This window comes from Salmo salar, chromosome ssa11 (assembly GCF_905237065.1).
Source record: "Salmo salar chromosome ssa11, Ssal_v3.1, whole genome shotgun sequence".
Lineage (NCBI taxonomy): Eukaryota > Metazoa > Chordata > Actinopteri > Salmoniformes > Salmonidae > Salmo > Salmo salar.
The window spans coordinates 65,134,175-65,161,650 of record NC_059452.1 but is presented as its reverse complement, the minus strand read 5'-3'; the positions used below and the strand labels follow the sequence as shown (position 1 = coordinate 65,161,650).

General features: G+C 42.0%; 1 protein-coding gene across 5 annotated transcripts in view; it reads left to right on the top strand.

Annotated features, from left to right (window-relative positions):
* Nucleotides 1-25,844, top strand: part of LOC106562929 (uncharacterized protein C18orf25 homolog) — a 36,371-nt gene extending 10,527 nt beyond the window's left edge. The window contains exons 2-6 of one of the 5 annotated variants that reach the window (XM_014128043.2): nt 2,095-2,189; nt 4,322-5,176; nt 21,079-21,276; nt 22,792-22,903; nt 23,206-25,844. In XM_014128043.2, the coding sequence (XP_013983518.1) occupies nt 2,120-2,189; nt 4,322-5,176; nt 21,079-21,276; nt 22,792-22,903; nt 23,206-23,404 (1,434 nt within the window). In that variant the 5' untranslated portion in view covers nt 2,095-2,119 and the 3' untranslated portion in view covers nt 23,405-25,844. Of the gene's footprint in view, nt 1-2,094; nt 2,190-2,989; nt 3,215-4,321; nt 5,177-14,301; nt 17,142-21,078; nt 21,277-22,791; nt 22,904-23,205 lie in introns of those variants that run through there. The other 4 variants (XM_014128046.2, XR_006757622.1, XM_045689852.1 and 1 more) reach the window with 4 other exon arrangements.
* Nucleotides 25,845-27,476: the final 1,632 nt, after the last annotated feature.

Genomic DNA, 27,476 nt, shown 5'->3' with positions numbered 1-27,476 from the left:
AAAAGAGGACCAAGCATGCCCCCATTCTCATCGACAGGGGTGTAGTGGTGCAGGTGGAGCAATTTTTGTACACAGCTTCAAGTTCCTTGGTGTCCACATCTCCATCAAACTAACATGGTCCAAGCACACGAAGACAGTCGTGAAGAGGGCACAACAAAATCTATTCCGCCTCAGGAGACTGAAAGATCTGGCATGGGACCTCAGATCCTCAAAAGGTTCTACAGCTGCACCATCGAGAGCATCCTGACTGGTTGCATCACTGCCTGGTATGGCAACTGCTCGGCCTCCAACCGCAAGGCGCTACAGAGGGTAGTGCATACGGCCCAGTACATCACTGGGGCCAAGCTTCCTGCCATCCAGGACACGGTGTCAGAGGAAGGCCCTCAAAATTGTCAAAGACTCCAGCCACCCTCGTCATAGACAGTTCTCTCTGCTACTGGTACCTGAGCGCCAAGTCTTGGTCCAAGAGGCTTCTAAACCACTTCTACCCCCAAGCCATAAGACTCCTGAACATCTAACAAACATTGCCCCCCCCCCCAACGGTACCCCCCTGTGTATAGTCTCGCTATTGTTATTTTACTGAAACTCTTTAATTATTTGTTACTTCTATTTCTTACTCGTATTTTTTTAAATTTATTATTTTTTATTGCATTGTTGGTTAGGGGCTCGTAAGTAAGCATTTCACTGTAAGGTTGTATTCGTCGCATGTGACTAATAAAATTTGATTTGATTTAGAAGGGCATGCAACCCAGTTGGTCAATTCGTATAGGGCTTTTCAGTCTCAAAACTGCGGGCGATGAAACAACGGAGCCCCATTCAATGTAGGGAAGCAAAGTGGGCGGAGGGGCAATTTTCATGTGGAGCTTGGCAAAAAGCGGCATGACTTGTTGACATAATTGTAATCCAAACCTAACCTTAATTTACTTGTTGTGACATACTGAGCTTCCAAACTTCGATTTAGACAAAACTGACTGACCAAAATTATATTTACACTTTGTTGTCTATTTTTACAATAGACTAAATGTTTGACTCATATCGATGACACATAGGCCGTTTTGAAAGAGATTAGTTGTTTTTTAAGGTCAGTTACTCTTTAATACTGCTAAATAACAACACAATTAGATTCATTGTCGAATAGATACCCAAATAACCGCTCTCAATCCCTCTCCTGTCTCTATCGCCCTTCCTCTCCATGTAGCCTATGTTTGCTGGCCCCACAGGCTTACCTGGCAAGAACCAATGAAAACAGGCAGCTGTAGGTCATTGTAGTTAATTACCACGTTTTCTGTGCTTAACTATAATGAGTTGGACAACATGTCTTGGAGAGAAATCCACATGATTCCATATGTATTATTTCATAGTTTTGATGTCTTCTCTATTATTCTACAATGTAGAAAATAGTACAAATTAAGAAAACCCCTGGAATGAGTAGATGTGTTCAAACTTTTGACTGGTACTGTATGTTGTTAATTCTTTTTCTTCAAGAGTAAAGATTTCCTCTGTTTTGTTTCTGGGTTTGAGATGTTGGATTGGGGGATAGCTTGTGGTTTATTGAGCTGGGAAGTCAACCTCGGAAACATGGTCAGGTATTTAGGGCTTTTTTGCCTGGGTCATAAGCAATGCATGTTCATCCTCTCACCCTCAGGAACATCTGGCATCCAGACACATGGAGAATCTATCTCCCACCAAGCTCTGTTGGAGCTCACTGAGGTTTACTCATGTCATGTTTTAAGCTGGTAGTATTTGCCGTTCTGCTTTGCTGTGAAATGTATTGCAATGGGTTTCTCCTCCCTCTGCAGCAAATTGCCACGTTGAAACAAGAAATGATACCTTTGTCAAAGAAACTAGAACTCTACAGAGATTTGAGCCCAGTAAGAAATGTTAGTATTTTAAAAATTTTCATTTACATTTCTTCTAAATTTGTGATATGCTCTTCTAAAAAATATCGTATTTCCCCATAAGAGTCCATCTCTTGCGGAAGTAAAAATTGAAGCGACAAAGCGAGAATTTGTGAGTTTTGCCAACATGAACTTTGTGATAATACTGTACATTGCGACAATTCTATTTTAAGTTAGCCGTTTTCTCCTTGTCCAGGGCTGCAATTGATGCTCAACTGGAGATGAAGGTGGACTTCATGAATTCCTCCATGTCTAAAGGGCTGCCTTTAAAAATGATACATTTTGGGGATGGTAAGTGTAGAAAGTATTTTTAATTATAATAAATGTCAATGTAAATCATAAAGGTTTGTCATTAACTTGTCATGGGCTGTTTGGGCTATATTTTTTTCCAGAATGTGTCTACGGGTATCTTTAGCTGTCTTACAAAATCATAGGTGGGAAAGTAAAGATGTGCCACTAATTGTTTCCTATGAAAACGATGCAATAGTAAACATGTCGTCCCCCACAAATGATGCAGCTAATTGGTGGTGCTTCCTATCATTCAGAAGTTATGTAGCATGTTAAGGTGACAACAATGCCTGACATGGACGTTTCCCAGTTGCTTTGAATGTTCAAAATCAGTGTAAGAACACTTTTTAAAGCCAAAAAGGTTAACGTGTTTACCTTTCTAGCACATTCACTAATTAACAAGCTAGTTAGCTACCACATGTTCTTGTCAAAATGTCAGAGTAGCTAGCAAGCAAGCAACAAGATATGCCGAATAAATCTAAAAACCACATGAGCGCAAAAACCAGATTGGACCATTCAGACAAGTGACATGTCCAGGAATCAGATTGGCATAGTATTGGAATTCAAACAACCTTCGTAGGTTGTTTGAATATCCGATTCCATGTGCTTTTTGGCTGTTCAGACTGCAGGAAAAAGAACAGAATCGGATATGCAAAATAAATTGGATTTGAATCACTTCAAACTGTCAATGTGAACACGGCTTTAGTGATTTAAGTTCAAAACTAATATACAGTGTGCACCTACAACAACCTGAAGTGATTATGTAGCTACACAACTTCCAAGACGCACCGAGGTGCTTGTTTTTCCTATGTCGTTTACAACCACGGAAGTGACGCACATTTTTATGTGAACATCGGCCGGTGGGGACATTTTGAAATAAGTAACTAGCTGGTATTCGAATGTGTCAGTGGACTAAGGTTGACGTTGCAAGTGTATTATTTGTATAAGTCATACGTAAATATATATAAAAAATAAGATGTCACAGAGGTCGGACACTGAAGAAACAAACGCGTAACACCCGGTCCAAGGTAAGTTGCTAGCTAGCATGTTCGCCTGCATAGCTAGATACGCCGTCAGTGCTAACTGGCTAGCATACCATGGCTAGCTAAAGGAATGCGTTTTAAATTGAATCGTCACTAGCATAGCTAATGTTACGTCTCTTCCATTTTAGGTAGTTGGCTAACTACGTAGTTATCTGCCCAACGGGTTCGTGCTAGTATAACAAATGCATGCATGGATGGATGATTGTGTTTACAAATCCCCCGTCCTTCCCAGCAACTGAATCCACTCGTCAAAAACAATCGATTTTATGGGAAACGTGCAGCCTTTCACAGTAGCGGCCCGCAATTCAGGGCGTTCCTGCATGTGGGCATTCCTGCATTGCGTCCAAGCATCCCATTGGTTCCTGTATTAAAGCCCCCCCCCCCCCCCTTCCTTTTCACCAGCCATCTTCATGCTTGTGAGACACTTTTGATATTCAGGATTTCCCCAGATTGTCAATGCGATTAAAATGTGTCAAAAGGGAAATACAAGTATTTTAGTTTTTCTGGAGCAAAGGACACCGTCTACCGGTGTTGCTCCCACCTGCTGGAGTTCTAGCAAGCACACAGTGACCTTCGGTCCCACCTGCCGAACACCTGCCCTCAGAACTGCGGGTTAAGCGGTGCACGACTGGCGGGGGGTGAAGGACACCAGCTAGCTACCGTTCTAGACCCCGCCTCTTCTTCCGTGGGGTTTATCGGCAGTTGGCATCCAATGTTACTGTGCATTACTGCCACCTACTGTACTGGAGCGCCCCTACCTGTGTACCAAAGTCCTAGCTTAAAAATGGACCAATAGAAATATGAAGAGGCATTCCTGCAGAATGCCCTGAATTGCGGGCCGCAAATACACCCTTCGAACCCCCACACTAATCTAGCTACCTAGCCAGACAGCTAAGCTACCATTAGCCAGCTAGCAAAGAAGAAAAATAACCTGCTTCCTTAGGCGTTTGAACCAAAGTCTGTGTGAAGTTGCATTTATTTTTATGTATATGTGTGTAAAAATGCAGGAGACACATTTCAGTTGAATGCATTCAGTTGTACAACTGACTAGTTATCCCCCTTTCCCTAAATATATATGCATTGTTGTTCCAGGTGAGTTCCTGTCCAGGCCCACTCTTCTAAGACAGTCAGACCACGGGGCCCTACGCTCAACTAGCATTAAGATGGCAGACACAGAGGAGTTTGTGGATGGCGAGACCCTCCCAGAGTGTCCTGCACAGGTGGGGTCAGCAGCTGCTTTTAGGGGGGAGCAGGGGGAGCCCCTTAAAACAGAGACCACCACCAGCTTTCCACCAGGAGAAGAGGGGGACAGTCCCCTGCAGATGGAGGGTGAGCCCAGCCTGCTCTCCATGCCCTGCCTCATGAAGGAGCTAAGGAGAGACTCCCCAGAGTCCCAGCACACCTCCACTGGCAGTGACAAGCCCGCCTCAGGCCACGTCTACGAGAGCGACTCCTCCAACCCCTGCATGCTCTCGCCCTCCTCCAGTGGCCACCAGGCCGACTCAGACACACTCTCCTCTGGTGAGGAGGGAGCCGCCTCGCGGGCGTCAGGGGAGGAGGGCACTACGGTGGCTGACACCGGGCTGGCAGCAGGGTGCCAAACATCATCGTCAAGCAGGCAAAAGTCCCGGCGTTCACGTTCTGAAAGTGAGATGTCCACCAACACAATGGCAGCCAAGAAGAACCGCTGCCAGCCGGCTGTGGCAGGAGGAGTAGGCGGCGAGAAGCAGACCAACGGCCGGCTGGCTAAAGTCAAAGGTCACCGGAGCCAGAAGCACAAGGAGCGGATACGACTGCTGAGGCAGAAGCGTGAGGCAGCGGCGAGGAAGAAATACAACCTGCTGCAGGACAGCAGTACAAGTGACAGCGACCTCACCTGTGACTCTAGCACCAGCTCCTCTGAAGATGAGACATCAGGCGGCAAGACAATCACCACAGACATCCCAGGTAACAATCACCACCAGACACATTCACCCAAACCCAACCCACCGGTAATATTCACCACACGTATATCCCATGTTAAATACATTTACCACAGACATCCCAGGTAACAATCACCCTCACCCAAACCCAACCCACCGGTAATATTCACCACACGTATATCCCATGTTAAATACATTTACTACAGACATTCCAAGTAACCCACATTTAGCACACCATGAAGTAACAATCACTATACATTTGCTACAGACATCACAGGTATAGTGCATTCGTTAAGTATTCAGACCCCTTGACGTCTTCCACATTTTGTTACATTACAGCCTTATTCTAAAATAGATTTTTTTTCTTTTCTTCCTCACAATACCCCATAATGACGAAGCAAAAACTTTGTACATTATTTTTTTGTTGTTGGAAATACCACTTTTTTTAGATCAATAAAAATAACATTTACATAAGTATTCAGGCCCTTTACTCAGTACTTTGTTGAAGCACCTTTGGCAGTGATTACAGCCTCAAGTCTTCTTGGGTATGACGCTACAAGCTTGGCACACCTGTATTTGGGTTGTTTCTCCCATTCTTCTCTGTAGATCCTCTCAAACTCTGTCAGGTTGGATGGGGAGCTGCACAGCTATTTTCAGGTGTCTCCAGAGATGTTCGATCAGGCTCTGGCTGACTCAATGACATTGAGACTTGTCCTGAAGCCACATCTGCATTGTCTTGTTGGAAGCTGAACCTTTGCCCCAGTCTGAGGTCCTGAGCACTCTGGAGCAGGTTTTCATCAATGATCTCTCTGTACTTTGCTCTGTTAATCTTTCCCTCGATTCTGACTAGTGTCCCAGTCACTGCCGCTGAAAAACATCCCCACAGCATGATGCTGCCACCACCATGCTTCACCGTAGGGATGGTGCCAAGTTTCCTCCAGACTTTATACTTGGCATTCAAGCCAAAGAGTTCAATCTTGGTTTCATCAGACCAGAGAATCTTGTTTCTCATGTTCTGAGAGTCCTTTAGGTTCCATTTGGCAAACTCCAAGCGGTCTGTCATGTGCTTTTTACTCTGGAGTGGCTTCCATCTGGCCACTCTACCATAAATGCTTGATTTGTTGTCTTTCTGGAAGGTTCTCTCATCTCCACTGAAGAACTCTGGAGCTCTGTCAGAGTGACTGCCGTGTTCTTGGTCAAGGCCCTTCTCCCCAGGTGCTGTTTGGCCTGGCGGCCAGCTCTAAGAAGAGTCTTGGTGGTTCCAAACTTCTTCCATTTAAGAATGATGGAGACCACTGTGTTCTTAGGATCCTTCAATGCTGCAGAAATGTTTTGGTACCCTTACCCAGATCTGTGCCACGACACAATCCTGTCTTGGAGCTCTACGGACAATTCCTTCGACCTCATGGCTTGGTTTTTGCTCTGACATGCACTTCAACTCTGGGACCTTGTATAGATAGGTGTGTGCCTTTCTAAATCATGTCCAATCAATTGATTTTACCACAAGTGTTCTCCAATCAAGTTGTACAAACATTAAGGTTGATCAATGGAAACAGGATGCACGTGAGCTCAATTGAGTCTCATAGCAAAGGGTCTGAATACTTATGTAGATAAAGTATTTTTTATTTTATACATTTGCAAAAATGTCAACCTGTTTGCTTTTTCATTATGGGGTATTGTGTGTAGATTGAGGATTTTTTTTTTATTTAATCTGTTTTAGAATAAGGCTGTAATTTAAATGTTTTCTAGAGACATTTCAGATGAGTCACTCCACATACATTCACCAGAGACATCAAGTAACGATAGCTCCCAAGCCAATGCAATCACTGACTGACGCTTCTGGTTATTCATGTTTGCTCATCTGAAATGGATACTAGCACAGGCATCACTGAGTGTTGAATGTTTTAATGACTGTTCCACTGTTTAATTTGTCTCCATTCACCATACCTTTTGAAGATTACAACACATCACGTCTTCACCACACGTCGGTAGTGTTCTTGTTGAACTGTGACTGACGTTATTGGCATGTTGTGGGAATATAGACATAATTTGAGAATGTTACAATTGGGTTATTGTTTTTACCTCTAATTTGCAAGTTTGTTCTGTGCTGCCGTAGGGAGCAATTCTTTACCACAGTATATGACCTCACTGTGTGGTATTCACTGTGAGAACAGTGTGCAGCGGTAACCTTGTGACATAGTAGTATCTCAAAGCTGTGACATACTATAGTAGCAAATGGGTCCTTCACGTTTAAGGCTTCACATTCCATACATATTGCGTTGTTCCATTTGATTTCAATCACTTTTTGACCGCACCTTTTTTGATTTGAACGAAACTTTCCATATTTGTCATTTGTAGAAGTGGTCAGAAAGTGACATTGACCCATTTTTCATACCCTACCATGAGACATCCATGTCTTAATCACCGGAAAAGGGTTGAGTTTGATATTTAAATGCATACAAACAGGCTTGTCAAACAAATGTGTACTTTTTTTAATTTTTTAATCCTTTAACGTCAATTGCTATAAAAAAAAAACACCCATAAAGAAAATAATAATAAAATATACACACACACACACAGTTGAAGTCGGAAGTTTACATACACCTAAGTTGGAGTCATTAAAACTCGTTTATCAACCACTCCACAAATTTCTTGTTAACAAACTATAGTTTTGGCAAGTCGGTTAGGACATCTACTTTGTGCATGACAAGTAATTTTCCCAACAATTGTTTACAGATTATTTCACTTATAATTCATTGTACCACAATTCCAGTGGTCAGAGGTTTACATACACTAAGTTGACTGTGCCTTTAAACAGCTTGGAAAATTCCAGAAAATTATGTCATGGCTTTAGAAGCTTCTGATAGGCTAATTGACATTTGAGTCAATTGGAGGTGTACCTGTGGATGTATTTCAAGGCCTACCTTCAAACTCAGTGCCTCTTTGCTTGACATCATGGGAAAAACAAATCTGCCAAGACGTCAGAAAAAAATTTGGATACCTCCACAATTCTGGTTCATCCTTGGGAGCAATTTCCAAACGCCCGAAGGTACCACGTTCATCTGTACAAACAATAGTACGCAAGTATAAACACCATGGGACCACGCAGCCGTCATACTGCTCAGGAAGGAGACATGTTCTGTCTCCTAGAGATGAACGTACTTTGGTGTGAAAAGTGCAAATCAATCCTAGAGCAACAGCAAAGGACCTTGTGAAGATGCTGGAGGAAACAGGTACCAAAGTATCTATGTCCACAGTAAAAAGAGTCCTATATCGACATAACCTGAAAGGCCGCTCAGCAAAGGAAGAAGCCACTCCTCCAAAACCGCCATAAAAAAGCTATACGGTTTGCAACTGCACATGGGGACAAAGATTGTACTTTTTGGAGAAATGTCCTCTGGTCTGATGAAACAAAAATAGAACCGTTTGGCCATAATGACCATTGTTATGTTTGGAGGAAAAAGGGGGAGGCTTGAAAGCCAAAAACACCATCCCAACCGTGAAGCACGGGGGTGTTAGCATCATGTTATGGGGGTGCTTACCTGTAGGAGGGACTGGTGCACTTCACAAAATAGATGGCATCATGAGGTAGGAAAATTGTGGATATATTGAAGCAACATCTCAAGACCTCAGTCAGGAAGTTAAAATCTTGGTTGCAAATGGGTCTTCCAAATGGACATTTTTTTTTATTTAACCAGGTAGGCCAGTTGAACAAGTTCTCATTTACAACTGTGACCTGGTCAAGATGAAGCAAAGCAGTGCGACACAAACAGCACAAAGTACAGTCAATAACACAATAGAAAAGTCTATATACAGTGTGTGCAAATGGCGTGAGGAGGTAAGGCAAATAGGCCATAGTAGCGAAGTAATTACAATTTAGCAAATTAACACTGGAGTGATAGATGTACAGATGATGTGTAAGTAGAAATACTGGTGTGCAAAAAAGGTTTTTTTAAAACAATATGGGGATGAGGTAGGTAGATTGGATGGGCTATTTACAGATGGGCTGTGTACAGCTGCAGCGATCGGTTAGCTGATGTTTAAAGTTAGTGAGGGAGATAAGTCTCCAACTTCAGTGATTTTTGCAGTTCGTTCCAGTCATTGGCAGCAGAGAACTGGAAGGAAAGGCGGCCAAAGCAGGTGTTGGCTTTGGGGATGATCAGTGAGATATACCTGCTGCAGCGCGTGCTACGGGTGGGTGTTATTGTGACCAGTGAGCTGAGATAAGGCGGAGCTTTACCTAGCAAAGACTTACAGATGACCTGGAGCCAGTAGGTCTGGCGACGAATATGTAGTGAGGGCAATGACCCCAAGCATACTTCCAAAGTTGTGGCAAACTAGCTTAAGGACAGCAAAGTCAAGGTATTGGAGTGGCCATCACAAAGCCCTGACCTCAATCCTATACATTTGTGGGCACAACTGAAAAAGCGTGTGCGAGCAAGGAGGCCTACAAACCTGACTCAGTTATACCAGCTCTGTCAGGAGGAATGCGCCAAAATTCACCCAACTTATTGTGGGAAGCTTGTGGAAGGCTACCCATAACGTTTGACCCAAGTTAAACAATTTAAAGGCAATGCTACCAAATACTAATTGAGTGTATGTAAACTTCTGACCCACTGGGAATGTGATGAAAGTAATAAAAGCTGAAATAAATCATTCTCTCTGCTATTATTCTGACATTTCACATTCTTAAAATAAAGTGGTGATCCTAACTGACCTAAGACAGGAATTGTGAAATACTGAGTTTAAATGTATGCGAACTTATATTTGTTGCTGAAAAAAAAATATATATATATATACACTTTTTTTCCTTTTCTCCCACAATGGTGTAGTTTAGACCGTATTTTGCATAAGGTCAGTTTTGTGTTGTGCCTACCATCAGCAGAGACAAAGCGTTCTCTTGAATATGGGGTAGGTATATTTCAATCATAGAATTGACATATCCCTTCAGACTGCTGCAATTTAGTTGGTACGTCATTGAAATGTAATTTTACTAGGAATGTTAACTTCCAATTACTACCACAATGATGGCTGCTGATCCACCCACTATCGAATGTCAACAAATAGTAATGCCTATTCTATTGCCTATATTTCTATGATTTCAATAGGTTCCCTATGGAAGATTGACAGTATAATGTAAAACCTCCATGCTATAATTTGAAAGTTGAAATGTCAATTCTATCCCCATTTTAGAACATTTATCAGCCAAAACATGACACCCACCCTGTATTCAAGAGCATGCTGTTTCTCAACCGATGGCAAGCACAACACAAACACTTAAAATCGTGTAAAATAGGGTCTAAGGTAGAGAACGACCGATAAACAACTGAGCTGATATATCGGGCCGATATTTGCCTTTTCTAGTCTATCTAATGCCGAGGAATATCTAGCTCGGAAAATCATCAGCAGCAGCAAGCTAGCTCAATCTCCAACCGAAAGGTTCTGTATTTGCAAACTGAATTTACACAGTCACCAAAATTGAACTCCTGTTGCAAATATTAGTTTAGTTAATTTGCCAATCAGGCTCGTGTCGACGTGCCCGGACATGCATGCAATAAGCTAGCTAGCAAAGCAGATAACGTAATCTTTGCTAACAGATCACATAGCTAACTAACCCTTTAATTTGTGTTGTTAGCTAGATTAGCTACTATGTTACCTTGCTGGTTAGATAATCATGACGCTAATTGCCAATGTAGCTAGCTAACGTTAGCTGGTTATCATTTTGAGCATGCACCATTTTCAGCAACAAGCCATCTGACTTGCACTGTAAGGTTAGCTATTTCCTGGTGTGCTGAATTGAATTGAAAGTCTGATTAGATTGCCATAATAGGGAAATAATTAAGTGTTTTAATATGCCCAAATAAAGGTTAGCAATGGGTTTAGCTACGTAAAGAATCGTCCTGTATGTTTATGGAGTAAGAAAGCTGTAAATCAGCGTGTCTGAGTACTCACTTCTCAAACTATGGGCAGATTTGAGTCATTCAGACAGAACGTGCATTGTTGTTTTCATATTTTTTCCTCCTCTCCTTGTTAGATGTTATGGCTTGGGAGCAAATTTCATCGCCATTGATCTCGTTCTCCTAGTAGCTGTAAACAGCAGCACGTGATATTAGCGATGGAGGGAGATGTGAAAGGGAGCGGAGTTACAGCCTCACTCTATCCAATCGTAGCCGTAGGATGAAGTTACGACCTGCCCATTTCTTGACAGATAGCTGAACTAGCGAATTTCGTCCTGGCAGCTGAGTTGTTTAGAGATGCGTCCTGACAGTTTAATTTTTATTTTTTTCAATCAGGGAAAATGACATATACTAGTTTCATAAGCATCCGTGATCACAAATCATGACGTTACGTAGGACCCATTTGCTTTGAATATATGTTATTTTATGTTCTTAAACTAATAGCAGTGCCAATATAATGTCCTTCCATACAGGCGTGACATGCTGGAGTGATGCTTCTATAACAAATGTTGATTAGTAGGCTAATAAGTCCCAAATGGAAGGCGAACAGATTGTTTGTCATCCTTAGCACCATAGACCCAGAACAAGCTCAATAACGCAATGCATGCACACGCTCCTATTGAATATGCATTCACCTGTATTGTGAGTAGGCCTTTGCCATCTTAATTTATTCAGGTTATCAAGAGATTTACCATTCAGATAAAATTATTACCATTATGTTATGTCGTTAGATTGGTTACATTTTTTATTTTAAATTGATGCATTATAATTCATACATGACTGTATTAATTTCAAATTTAATGATTTTGAAATCGGCCTAAACTATTGGCCATCTTGACCCGCAAAAATCGGTATCTGCATCAGCCTTAAAAAATCCATATTGGTCATTCTCTAGTCTAAGCTACAACAGATGTGAATAATTCAGAGTTGATGTAAAAGGTCAAATGTTTTATTAAACATTTGTAAAATAGTTTGACAACCCTGTTTGTAAGCTTTTATATTAAACTCAACTATTTATCTTTTCCTGTGATGAATACAGGGTTGTCTCATGGTAGCGGGGGTATCCAAAATGGGTCAGCTTTGAGCACCTCTCCTAAATGTTGTGGCATTCAGGTCCAAAAAGTTACTTTCTGACGACTTCTATCATGGTCAAATATGTCCCCCCCCCCCCAAGGAGTGTGGTCAAAAAGTGATTGAAATCAAATGGAACCACCCTATTGGGATTTACTTCTTTACTACCTGTCCTTTGTCATAATAGAGAGACTGTTGCTGAATGGAATGAGATGTCTCCATCTTCCAGAGCCTTCCAGTAGTTCACCATGCCATATAGCACTGGATTTCTAGCCTACCGTGCTGGTTGTGTTGAGAAACTGTTGAATTATTCAATTGTGGCCCTTTCAGTTTCTCCAAGGCGCCAGTCAAGTGTTTTACAGACAGAAGTAGCGCCTGTTTTCAGTGCAGTGGTTCTCGACGCAGCTGTTTTCATAGCTCTGGTTGACTTTTACAGCAGATGCTTCAAGTCTAATAGGTTCTAATAAACACCTTTGTTGGCAATGCGATGCCCATTTTTAGGAGATCCTCATGGGGTGGCAGGTAGCCTAACGGTTAAGAACGTTGGGCCAGTAATCAAAAGGTCGCTGGTTCGAATCCCCGAGCCGGCAAGGTGTAAAAATCTGCCATTCTGCCCTTGAGCAAGGCAGTTAACCCCCAACAACAGCTCTCCTGATTCCGAGGGGTTGGGTTAAATGTGGTAGACACAATTCGGTTGAATGCATTGTTGTGCAACTGAATAGGTATCCCCTTTCCCGTCCAGTGATTGCACTAACTGCAGCATCTCGTCAAAGCTAGCAAAAAAATTTACAATCAGACTGGGCTTATAGGCTTTTTTTGAGTACACCATTTTAAGATGAATTCTATTCTAAATTGTTACACATTGTCTTATTGATGTTTTATAAGTGACCCTTGCATTTGTCTTCCCTGTGACTTGATTTCCTGATAATTGGAGTGAATTTATTTTTATTTGACAATTTAAAAATAAATAAAAATACAGCCACGTGGATACAATGGATTAAAAAATGTGTAGAGGATAACACAAAAATAGAATAATGTATTTCCATTGTCGTACCTTTTTTGTCACGGAGGGCGGTCACATGTTGCGAAGCAGAGGATCACTGGTTCGAACCTGGTATAGGGACAGGAACAGTGGAGGAAGCTAAACTTAGCAGCACACTGACGTTGGGTTCACAAATGAGTTCTTGAATTACAGAAACAATGTGTTGCTCAACTTCAATCAGTACAATGGATCAAATATAAATTGCCCTAGTACTGACTTGCCTAGTTAAATAAAGGTTAAATAAAATAAACTGTAGATCAAATAAATATCATTATTGCTTTAAGCTCTTGACTTTTCATATTGAGTTTTTTTTCTCTTTTTGTTCTGTTTCTTACTCCGGTCTGGCATTCCATTGTTATCTCAATGATGTTGCTAGCTGGTGTATTACAGTTTGGGCAGATGGTATTACTCAGTGTTTGTTTTATTACGCCCTTGAATGAGACCCTGGTCTCAACGGGTTTTCCCTGAATAATAATAAAATAAAAAGTTGGCAGTGCGGTGACAAATTTATATTAATTTGAGGTAGCATTGTCCTTATTTAGACTGGGTTAAAGCACAGAAATAACATGGAGGTAGTGGTAAAATGCTTTGCCTGCTACTTGCCTGCTAGTGCTAGATCAAATGGGTCATATCTTGCTTGTTTAAGTACATTTGACATCCAAGGTGGAATTTCAAAACCATGGTACTTTGTGGCTTGGTGCTTCATCTTTAATTATTGTATGCTGCAATTGTACCGTGCGTGTAGTTAGTTTCTTTATCTTATCGCCAAAACTATAGACGTTTAATCTTCAGTAAACACTTTCTATGAAGAGGTACAGCAACTAAATCTCCTAAAACACCAATTTCTGTCCGGAATGGATCTGTAGAACTCCATGTTATCAACCATTACTGCATTCCCGACACAGACCTGACTGCTACAACTGCATGAACATAGTCCGTCATCAGCATGAAAACGTCGATCTGCACGTCAACAAAACTTGTAATATTGAATTTTTTTATCAAACAAACAAAAACAGTCCACCAGCGTACATGAAAAGTACTACTGTGTTTCTTACGGCTTTGGCCTCATTGTCTTTAAAGCTGGCTTCTACCGTGCAGCGGAGGGTTCCGGAGTGAGCGCTCAGATTCAGGGCCTGTTGGACAGCGGTGGCTCGTGGGACAGGAACAGCATTGGCAGCGTGCTGGAGGAGGCCATGACGCGCTTCGCCGTGATGCAGCGGCAGACCGAGGAGCGCTTCCGCGTCTGGATGGAGAAGCTGACACGCCTCGACTCAGACGACAGCGGCGACTCGTCCATCCACTCGAGCGACGCCCCTGTGCGGCATTGTCACAGGGCGCCACGCCCGTCACCGCCCAGCTCCTTCCTTCCCTCGTCGGAGTCGCAGGAGACAATGGCGGCGTACATGTTGGCCCGGGAGAACGCCAACATCACCATGAACAGCATGTCCCCCGACCCCCTCAACAACAACAACAACAACGTCCTGCCTGACGTAGTGCCAGTGGCCACCCAAAATGGAAACCCGGACATTTCCGACCCCGGGTTATTGAAACTTTAGATTGGCTTGTTTGACTCATGGACTGCATTAGTGCTGTATTTTCCGAATGGATAATGTTACATTACCATCACGCACACAGTGATGATTGCAGATGTGCTTATCTGATTTCCAAATATTATCGTGGATTTTAGTCACCAAGCCACCAGTTCTACTGAAAGTCCATTATGTGTAGTATTCCATACTAGTTAACCCGGTGAGCATGGCATTGCCTGTGTTTTAACTAAAGACTATACAAGTACAAAAACAACACAATCGACCGCAGTTAGGAACAGGTGAGTACATTTGAATGGCACTCTAAAGTCCTCCATGCCTGCAGAACTTGAATCACTGTGATTCACTGCGCTGAATCACTGTGAGATCTCTTAATGCGTTTTGAACAACTCAACGGAGCCAAATTACTTGTTTGTACTGCATAACATGCATCATTGACACGGACAATGCATATTTTATTGACAGACTGTCAAGTCAGGGCTCTCATTGTATTGCTTGCAGTATGGCCTATTCCAAAAGTATACATGTTTACCAGCTAACACACACACACACACACACACACACACAGTGTCAGTTCGCACAAAAACGTGCATTACAGCACCCCAGACAGCCAATTAGGCAGGGGGCTGCTTCATAGCATGTGCCTTGACATACTGAATTCATGCTGGGAATGAGAACGTTGTGAGGAATATCATACTGCCATTTTACTCAGAGCAACAGCCACTGGGTTAGGATTTGTAATTGATTAAATACTGCTCTACAAACAGTAAACATTCTGGAGAGAATTATATTCTCAAATGTATTTTCTTATCCTCATAGTGGTTAGTAGGGATGGAACGATACCAGTATCACAATAGTTTTTTCCAAGGTAACAAAGAAAACACGAAGCAGATCAAACTCTTTGGTCCTTTAAAAACCTGCTGTATATAAAATATTCTGTGCTATAGCTGGATGACAGCATAATGTTTGTTTCCTTGCAACTATACTAACGCAATACTGGTATAGTCCCAGCCCTAGTAGTTAGGTGTGCCAACTCTGGTCTGCTGTTGGTTGTGTGCTTGTCTGCCAACCTGGCCTGTGCTGGAAGCAAACACAGCCTTTTTTAGACTAGTAGTTGTATTGATAATACTTGTATTATCAAACTGGAACAAGGTTTCACACTAACACAACAGAGTTTGGGTTCCAGAACGGTAAAGCGCATGTTTGTTTACTGGTTCCTATATAGGCCTACATAAGATACAGGTGACAACATGGCTTTTTCTGGTTCAGATCCTGTTGCTTGAGTCTGTACAACCTTCTCCAGTTTCTTGTAAAAACAATAAAGATAGGGCCTCCCGTGTGGCGCAGCGGTCTAATGCTGACCCCGGTCACCAGTGGAACGGTGTTTCCTCCGACACATTGGTGCAGCTGGCTTCCAGTTAAGCTGGTTGGTGTTAAGAAGAGCGGTTAGGTGGGTCACAGTTTGGAGGACGTATGACTCCACCTTCGCCTCTCCCGAGACCGTTGGGGCGTTGCAGCAATGAGACAAGATTGAAAAAGGGGGGTAAGAAGAGGACTTCTTAAAACACTACACATCCAGGACATAGCTAAAGGAACAAATCTGGAAGCATATTTAGTTGGGCTGTATCTTTTGGTGTATCGCAATTTGCAGATCAAAATGTACTGTAGAATATAGCGACAGTTATCAATTCCACACTGTTTAAACTGCATCAAATTCTTACTGTTTGCTTGTGATCTTCGCTGTATGTCAAAGTGTCAAAGATGTGTTCATATGCTCATGAATTGTAGTGATTGACATTCTTTGATACATTTTTTTTTAACCTTTTATGTTAACAAGACGGTCCAGCTCCCATCTCCTGCCTTCAATTTCATGGCGCACAGTTCACTTGATATATTTAGTTTGCCTTATTGTCTTGTATGGATCACAGTACTGTAAATTGTCTTCTATTTCTTTACCACGGTATTGTATCATGTCAGCATCTCACTGGAGAGCGAGCCCAGTTTTACAAGTACATCAAACAGCTTTATGGTATTTCTCCATTGAGGACAGGTATGATTAACAAAGTGAGAATCTTGGTTTATATTAGTTATTTTTATCTTCATTAGGCCTAGTTATAGGGAGGGCCAGGAGTTGTTCCTGACCCTGTGATTCTGATCAGCCAGGAAAAACTCTGGGCCCTTAAACTTTGGAGTGCCTGGCATCTGCTGTAAACCTGGTGCCCTTTTCTTTTGATAAGACTCCCATACGGCACTGTCTGCACTCACAAATTATGCAGCCGAGATTCCTATTACAGCAGGGATCGACAACAGGTGGGAGTGATTTTATTTTGTCCCCCCCAAAGTTTTTAATAAAGAATGTATGTGTACAAAACATTAAGGACACATGCTCTTTCCATGACATAGCCACCCTTTGCCTTGACAGCTTTGCACACCTGGTCTGTCTATTTGAAGAATCTCAAATATAACATATTTTGATTTGTTTAACACTACATGATTCCATATGTGTTATGTCATAATTTTGATGTCTTTGCTATTATTCTACAATGTAGAAAATCGTAAAAATATAGAAACCCTTGAATTAGGTGTTCTAAAACTTTTCACCCGTAGTGTTTATATAAAACACTGTGCACTTGGAAAGTATTCAGACCCCTTCACATTGTTAGGTTACAGCCTTATTCCCCCCCCCAAAAAATTGATATTTATAATTCTCATCAGTCTACACACAATAATACCCCATAATGGCGAAGCAAAAAGTACTTACATTTTTTTTTAAAATCCTCTGCAGATCATCTCAAGCTCTGTCAGTTTGGATGTGGAGCGTCTCTGCACAGCTATTTTCAACTCTTTCCAGAGATGTTCAATCGGATTCAAGTCTGGGCTCTGGCTCGGCCACTCAAGGATATTCAGAGACTTATCCCAAAGCCACTCCTGCGTTGTCTTGGATATGTGCTTAGGGTTGTTGTCCTGTTGGAAGGTGAACCTTCGTCCCAGTCTGAGGTCCTGAGCGTTCTGGAGCAGGTTTTCATCAAGGATCTCTCTGTACTTTGCTCCGTTCATCTTTCCCTCGATCCTGACTAGTCTCCTGCCTCTGAAAAACAACCCAACCATGCTTTACCGTAGGGCTGGTATTGGCCTGGTGATGAGCGGTGCCTGGTTTCCTCCAGATGTGATGCATGACATTCAGGCCAAAGAGTTAAATATTGGTTTCATCAGACCAGAGCATCTTGTTTCTCATGGTCCGAGAGTCCTTTAGGTGCCTTTTGGCAAACTCAAAGTGGGCTGTCGTGCCTTTTACTGATGAGTGGCTTCCGTCTAGCCACTCTACCATAGAGGCCTGGTTTGGTTGAGTGCTGCAGAGATGGTTGTCCTTCTGGAAGGTTCTCCCATCCTTCTGGAATGTTCTCCCATCTCCACAGAGCAACTCTGGAGCTCTGTCAGTGTCACCATCGGGTTCATGGTCACCTCCCTGACCAAGGCCCTTCTCCCCAGATTGCTTAGTTTGGCCGGGCGGCCAGCTCTAGCAAGAGTCATGGTGGTTCCAAGATTCTTCCATTTAAGAATAATGGAGGCCACTGAGTTCTTGGGGAAAATGCTGCAGACATTTTTTGGTACCCTTCCCCAGATCTGTGCCCGACACAATCCTATCTTGGAGCTCTACGGACAATTCCTTTGACATCATGGCTTGGTTTTTGCTATGACATGTACTGTCAACTGTGTGACCTTATATAGACACGTGTGTGCCTTTCTAAATCATGTCCAATTAATTGAATTAACCACAGATGGACTCCAAGTTGTAGAAACATCTCAAGGATGATCAGTGGAAACAGGATGCACCTGAGCTACATTTCGAGTCTCATAGCAAAGGGTCTGAATACTTACGTAAATGAGTTATAAAATAAAAATAAAAAAAATGTTATTCATTTTAGAATAAGGCTGTAACATAACAATGTGGAAAAAGTCCAGGGGTCGTTCATACTTTCCGAATGCACTGTATGAACTGTAACTCGGTAAAATCTTTGAAATTGTTGTGTTTTTTTATGTTTTTGTTCAGTTCATTTTCATTGCCCGCTGACCGTGCTGCAATGATCTCTGTTGAATGCAGCCCTCTAGTGCAGGATTAGGTGGTGATGGGTCCCAGCAGGGTCAGACAGCCAGGCAAGACCAGTCTATGGGGCTCAGGGCAATTTTGCAGTATATAACAATAGCAGTGAATGATACAAAGTTCCATCTTGACTTGATGGGTAGACCTACAGGACAGCAGTTTAAAGCTACAGTCTGGGATCTGGGAATAATGGGCATTTTCAATTATTGAACCATTGATTCTATTTTTGGATAAAATAATGTATAAATGTACACCAAGGTAATTCTTTGTCATGCCTCAACTTAAGAGGATCAGATGGTGACAGGGGTCTCAGCAGGGTCAGGTAGCCAAGGAAGACCAGTCGGTGACGGAGCTAAAGTGAATGCAACACTTTATTTTGTCTGTGAAGCAAACACCGAGCAAGGCAGATGCTTTTCTTTTTTATTTTTTTATTTAGGCGGCATGACAAACCACAAGTTGTTTTACAAACTGGTCAAGGGGTATTAGAGGCTTTTCCCGATGACACAAAACATGTAAAACAAAAACGTGAAGAAGACCTGGTAGAAGCTATCGAGGATGATGAATGGATACAGATGTGTTTGAATGCCCAGTCATGTTCATATAATCTCAGACATAAATTACTGCAGTTTAAGACCATCCATAGAATGTAATATATGCCAGTGAAACTGAATTACATGCGGATAGAAATGTCATTCCTCTGCTGGAGGTGTAATATTTGCATATGTTATGGTCTTGTGAAGGCTGGCTGAATTCTGGCAAAGAGTATGATCTTTTATCTCAGCATTTATAGCGGCTAAGAAATGTATTACAAGATTAAGGGTATACTGGGCAACTTTCATGAGGTCTGGATTCCTTATATGGAATACAGTACGACTAAAGGAGTCTGTATTGAAAACATGCCCACGTCATTGAAGATACCTATTTAGGCAATCCCTAGCTGCTGGACTGCTCAGTCCTGGCCCTGGGTGTCTGCCATCCTGCGGGTTGTCACTTTGGCCTCGGCCTAAAACACCCCAAACCAATAATGAATGTTTCACTAAGATCCTAAACCTGAGTGGGGTGTGTTGGGTTGGGGCGCTGCAGGGTGGTGGACCACTAGGGACAGGATGGAGCGACATTGCTATATTATGTGCAAAAAATGATGTAAAAAGAGCTCTATGGTACTATTAGGCCTATGAGATTAATTATTTGGAGAATTTGCTGTTTCTGTGTGTTAATGTATATTTGAGGTGTATGTGTTGTCTTTTTTTTTTTTTTTACCTTTCACTTGGGAACAAAACAAATTAAAGATGGGAACTGGTAAGGAACTTGTGTTGGGAGAGTGGAGTTATTGACTAGACTGGTGGAGGTCGAGTGTGCAGGCAGATGGGACTGGCTGGTCAGTCTGGCTGAAATTTGATATAGAGGATGTCTAATAAAGACAATCAAGTCTTTGTTTTTTTTCTTCTAGAGATGTTAATTTGTTAGGCTATTGGTTAAAGGTGCAACACAATATTTATTATTGAATTACCTTTGATCTAATTCAGTCTTATTAATCACTTTAAAATATTTAATGTTCTCTTACCTAGCTTACTTTTTGTTCTAAATAGAGATGGCATATTGGATTGTGTAAAAATGCAGGAAATGGGCTTTAGCGGCCCAAAAAAAACCTGCCAGGTTATGTCCCCCCACTTCTTAAACCAAACCCTGCATTTACAGCTGAGCAAAACAACAGCAATTATTTAGGTTGAATAGTTAAATTATTACTAGCTTGCTAATTGTCTAGCAACAAACATATTTACAACTGAAACACATGGTCATTCATTACCGTGCATGGCAGGTGGCATTAAGCAGTCAAGATCATGAAATAAAATATTGGAAGTTGTAGAATGTGGGTTTTTATGATGTATCAGATCCACTCAGTCATTCCATGTCTGAAATCCTATCGTGCGCTGCTATACTAGACCTACAGTCAGATGGCCTAACTGCTCTGCTACAGTTTTGTGTACCGTTACATAATCTGCCATGGGGTGCTGCAAGCAACTTGGTCTAACACTTATGATATTGTCAGTGGGGTTGTAACCTTTTCACAGGGCAGATGGCAAAGAATGCATTTATTGTGCTCATGGAGGTAGCTACGTCTACTGCGAGCACTGAAGTCCGCTAACGTGAGACCTCCTGAGAGACACCGTGATTTGAATAATGAAGTGTTTTCTGTTGTTTCTACAGACGGGCCTCCCGTAGTGGGCCACTATGATATTTCGGACACTGATTCTAACCAGGAGAGCTTAAGTGTGACTGTGGAGAGAGTGTGCCTGCGCCGGACAACCGTGATAACACATGAAAGGCTAAAAACACACAGGGACCAGGATATGGGAGCAAACTCTGGGGCAGTAAGAGTACAGCATCTGTGCTCTCTCTCAGCAGGTCAGTTACAAACTCGCTATATCACACTGAAATATTGTCTCCCTTTCTGGGATGACTTTCTGTATAATCCGCAGACAGTTTGACAGGCACAAGGAGATTGTTTGTTTGTTTGTTTGTTTGTTTGTTTAGTGCAACAAGTAGTGATAGGAACTAAACTCTCAGAGATGAAGACCTGATAAAATTGTCATAATGATGTAATTTCCTCCACATCTCAAGCTCCATGACATAGATACGGTTGAATAGAACATTTTGTACTGTGCTCTGAAGGTTGGAAAGGGGAGACCTTTTGGAGTTTGAAGGAGAAATGACACTGTCTATCTGCTTGTCTTTTCCTTTCTGGTGCTGCAAATGCTGTTTTTCTTTTTGGGGTTGCCTTTTCTTTTTCGTCTTGCCGTACATGTATTTCATAGCAATTCAGTTAGTCAATTGACATAGCTGTATACTGAACAAAAATATAAATGCGACATGCAACAATTTTTACGATTTTACTGAGTTACAGTACATATCAAATCAGTCAATATAAATAAATTCACTAATCTATGGATTTCACATGACTGGGCAAGGGCGCAGCCATAGGTGGGCCACCAATGGGAGGGGGAGCTAGGCCCAGCCACTGGGGAGCCAGTCCCAGCCAATCAGAATTCGTTTTTCCCCACATCAGCTGTCCGAGTGGCTGGTCTCAGATGATCCCGCAGGTGAAGAAGCCGGATGTGGAGGTCCTGGGCTGGAGTGGTTACACGTGGTCTGTGGTTGTGAGGCCGGTTGGACGTACTGCCAAATTCTCTAAAATGACATTTGGGGCAGTTTATAGTAGAGAAATCAAAATTCAATTATCTGGCAACAGTTCTGATGGACATTCCTGCAGTCAGCATGCCAATTGCATGCTCCCTCAACTTGAGTCATCTGTGGCATTGTGTTGTGCTTCTACACCTGTATTGCTTGCTGTTTGGCTTTTTACGCTGGGTTTCTGTACAGCACTTTGTGACATCAGCTGATGTAAGAAGGGCTTTATAAATAAATTTGATTGTGTGACTAAACAGCACATTTTAGAGTGGCCTTTTATTGTCCCAAACACAAGGTGCACCAGTGTAATGATCATGCTGTTTAATCAGCTTCTTGATATGCCACACCTGTCAGGTGGATGGATTATCTTGGCAAAGGAGAAATGCTCACTGACAGGGATGTAAACAAGTTTGTGCACAAAATTTGAGCAAAATAAGCTTTTTGTTCATATGGAAATTATTTCTGAGATCTTTTATTTCAGTTCAGGAAACATGGGACCAACACTTTACATGTTGCGTTTATATTTTTGTTCAGTATAAATTGACATAGATCTACTGCAATATAGAGTAAACCAGATATTCGTGTCCATAAGACTTCCAGAAGAGGTGTGTGAATTGTATAATTTCAGTGTCCCTTAACTTCACAGTTAATTTTGTTGTATTTGTTTTACCGGGGTGCAATGCTCTACATGTCCCTGTGCATTCTAAAGTGTGTTGCATTGTTGTGTTGCAGGTCACATGGAGGCAGAGCTGGCCCACAGGGAACTCCCTCAGCACAAGGGCCACATCAACATCCCCTCCTCAGACAGTGAGGTCGAAATAGTAGGAGTGCAAGAAAACACAAGGTGAGTTCAGAAAGCATAACTTACAACACACACCGAGGTCACATCTGCCTGCACTGCAACCACTACGAAACTGTAATCGTTATATGGTGTTCATTTGAGGATCATGGTCATGCGACTGTTTTATTGCTGCAACAAAACTGTCATTATAGTTTTACTGTGTGACAACCACAACGTCAAGGAACTGGTGAACTGCAATGTGTAGTTTGCACTTACCAAATCCTCAGTGTAATGTTGTTGCCCAAATATTTATCTTTCATTGCTCTAATGTCCTTGTTGTGTTATTGTGCTGCTCCTCTTAACAGATGTGCCCATCCCAGGGCCGGAGTGATCCAGAGCCTGTCCTCTGCCTGGAAGCCCAACTCAGGGGAGCACTTCAACAACAGCACAAGGCAATCCTCCCAGCTCTGGACTACCGTGTCCCCCCAGCCCAACTGGGTGTCCCCTCCGGAGGTAGTGGACCTCACTCTGGATGAGGATACTAGACACAAATTCCTACTTTGAGCAACTTGTGCACTGAATACTTCCTTGCACCCCTCTCCTCCCCCACCATGGTGGAAGCCCTTCCTGAGTATTACAGCCACCACCTGTGACTCATGGGCTGTGTCTCGAATGACACCCTATTTAGTGCACTTTATAGTGCTTTGGTCAAAAGAAGTGTGCTATATAGGGAATAGGGTGTCTTGAGATGCAGCCCCATGGACTCTTCTTGCTGAGTTCTGTTTGTTTTTAACCTACTGTAGAACCTTGTGTATCAAAGCTATTTTAACTAAGGTGATTCCCTGTTCATGGTTTTTAAAAAGATATAATAATCAAGAGGGCAAGACACTAGAGCAGGTGGAACCATAGAGACGTTTTACAGTAAAACACATAGCAATATTCTCCCTGTCCTGTACCTCATTCATCCCGGAGACTGTCGTACGTATGTAGGTAGGCACTTTGTGTTCTGTCCGCTAGCTGTAACGAGACTTAAAAGCTGCTGCATGAGAGCGGGGCAGGATCAGTGGCTTGAACCTGCTGCACTACAGACTGGTGACCTATTCTCCGACTGACTGGACTGGGCTTTCAGTTGATACTAAATGGCAACTGGTACACTTTCTACAGCACGGTCCGCCGGCCTGTGACAGGGCTTTGGTGGCTTGACCTGATTCATACATCTCGATGAGTCACTTTTTTAGGTGTATGTTAAGATTTGACCACTGGCTCCACACTCACTTGTCAAACTACAGTAATAATGTTGATTTGACCTTACTTCGCTTACACAAATATATAGTAAATTATGTTTAGTTTATACTATTGATAACGGTGCTGTCAGTGACTCAATGTGTTTAAGACCATAGCTAAATCAAGTTCTAAGCTAGCTAGATAGTATATTTTTTTTCCTATTCAAGGGAACAAACAGCATCACTGGTATTTGTTCAGTTCTCGTCTTTCTCTTTGAGTAGCTAGTGGTCAGACACACAGGACAAGATGAGTGCTGCAGTCCTGTTTGTACTCAAACAGTTGCTGCAGTCCTCTGACATAGCAGGTTATGTACAGTACTGTTACTGTTACTGGTCTGCTGGCTGTTGAGCCAGCCCGTTGCTATGGAGAACTGTCTGAAAGTGTCCCAGGTGTCATTCTGGTAGTCAGTGAATGTATGGCCCTGCAGTGCTAACTGGATGCACTTATGTGGATTGTGTGCATGTGTATCAGTGTGAATGAGATATCCCTCCTCCTAACTTTTCGAGACCCCCCTTCTGACATCTGAGGAAATGTATCTTCCATTGAACATTAAAAAGCGAAGATTGCCTGAATGCCTTGGAATGTGAACTATTTTCTTTCAGAGTCATGTATATTCTTTTACCTTAAAGTGCGGCGGATTTTGCCGCCTCTACAAAAAAAGTTATTTTAATAATAGATGTGAATTTACTACGTAGATATTAACAAGGAAAGTACTGGTGAGTGTTGTGCCCATTTGGGGGCTTTATAGAGATACCTATTTAATGTATGAATTGTTTTAACCCTGATTCCTCAGGACTCTACCTGGTTCTCCTGTTTATTGTGTACTCATGCAGTACTTCAGGCCTGGTGAGACTGCAACCACGCCTGGTTATTTTTTACCAATGGTCTGGTATGAAACATCACATCCATTTGAACTGCATGAACCTCTTGGTTTCTATCTCTCTTTCCCTCATTAGAGGGTTATATTGAAGCATTTAATTCACTCCTGCTGGTCACAGAAAGGGAAAAGTCCTCCTCGACACCAGGAACTGAACCAAAGTCTAATCAAATTTTTGTCAACGAAAGACTTCAAATCCTTACAGACTTGTGATATTTAAGCTTTTGACAGCTTTTATTTCCCTTTGCATGTATTAAATTATTTTGAGGTCTATGAACTTATTCTTAAGTTGTTTAGTTGATTTCAACTTGACTGTGTTAACATCATCCTCCTCCCAGAGAAAAATATTGTGTAAATTAGATGATGACATGATTATGTTGGGATTTCAGTATCACCATGACGGTTTCTAACTGGCCAGTTTTCTCCACTGCATGCAGCTAGCTCTGAAATGTACCTTTTTTATTCCAGACCTATTCTCTTGCATGCAACACCGCTAAGCCCATTCATGTTTTGTAGCTCTTCATTATGATTATTGTTTGTCAGTTAAGATATTGCTCATACCTTTTAGGCTTAGTGGATTGCTTTCTGTAAGATACTTGGGCAGCATTACTCAAGTATGGTTGCGCATACCATTGTTACATTTTTGTCCTCAAGTCAAACATTGTTTCAACCCGCTCTCAGTAATTTAACCCTTTTTGTTCTGTTTAATTTATTTTACTGTCATTATTTTAAATTAACAAGAAATGAGTGTTAATATTTTGCAAGTCCTGGACTTCTTTGAAATTATGTCTGTAGAACAAAAAGGAAACTATTTTAAAACTAAATAAATATAGTATTATTTAAGGACTGTGTTGATTGATTTTTTTTTTCTCAATGTAATTCCCATGTTGTCAATACTGTTGGGTTTGTCAGTGTCTTCGCCTTATCAGAGTGACAAAGGGATGATGTTTCTGCTTCACTTATTACTCGTCTCTCATTCAATATCTGTGTAGAGCAGTGTTTCCCTCCTTCAGTACCCCAACAGCACAGAGGACTCCTTCTCTTCATGAACAATATGACCCCCTCACCCACAAAGGGACAGGGTCAGAGGTCAGGCAAGGGGGACCGGAGCTGTGCAATCTGCCTATCCTAACCTCAACCCTGGAGCCCTTCTGCCATCTCTGTTAATCCTGAGGCCACCACTACAGCTGTATGCTAATAACCATGGCTAGTCCCCTTGTCATTGGTGAGTAGAACAATTGCTAATAGATATTTTGCTAGCCTAGAAAATCAATTAAATTATGTGCTGGTATTTTAGGGAACTCTGAAGGAGGTGATTGTATAACTGAGTAGCTGTTGGTTTGTGCCGTTTTCATTGAAATGATGTCTGATTGTAGAGTACGCACTTGACCACCAGAGGGCCCTGTCCTAGCAGAAATCAAAACGAAATGTTCACAGAGGTAAGGACCATCGTTAAGTACCAGTAAGCGAGTCCTTGAAATCAGTGGTAAAATACTAGGTTATTCAATATGTTGTAAACAATCCACAGGCTTGTATCGCATATTGCATGTCACCATTTACCTTCCCCTACCCCCGCCATGTCATAGGCGTGAAAATGGTGTTGACTTCATTTCAACTGCTGCCTGCTGGAAGACTACCGAGCTGTCACTGCATTGAGTTTGCAATTCATTTCACACACCAACGATCGTAGCCTACACACAATATTAAACAAAAATGTCCACCATGTACTTGCTTGACTCTGCAAATAAATTCAGAAGTTAATCTGTGTGCAGGAATATCCTTTTATCCAAAAATAGCTATGTGATGGGGCTTTTATTCCCATCAGATTTCCGAGATCAGTGTAACGCTATTTGTGTATGAATATTAATATTGTGCACCAAAAATACAAAATTAACCAAACCTCTCAACTGGTGTCTGTCTGATTTATCTGGGCAACAATGCATAGGAATGGTTTTCAATTTTTTTTCTTCCTGATTTGATCAATATGACCGTTGTGATTACTTGTCATACTAAGTAAAGGGTCAGTTTGATAGTGGGGATGTCAAAGAGTGTTGGTCAGTCTCTCAGTCAATATGATATGAAACTAAAGGGTAAATTAGGTTATATCTGTGGCTGGAGCATGACCTCCATAAAGGCCTCGACAGTCAGACCACGGGGATGCAGTATAGAGCTCAGGGTCCTTTGTGCAAGACCATAGGGGATTATAGTGGTGGGTAGGCTAGGCAGTATAAGGGTTGCCACTGAGTAGAGAATGATTGAGTTTAGTGACCCCCTCTACCACCCCTCTCCATCTGTTCCCATGTCAGACTTGCTCAGCTCCTGTCTTAATTCTGGTGGTGCAGACTGGAGAGTCTAGCCAGGACACCATGGCATGACAATATCCTTCTTTCAAATAATAGGCCTTCAACAAAAATGTCCTGTAGTACATTTCGGAACATGACACAATGTGTACATTTTTAGCAGTATAGTGTGTTG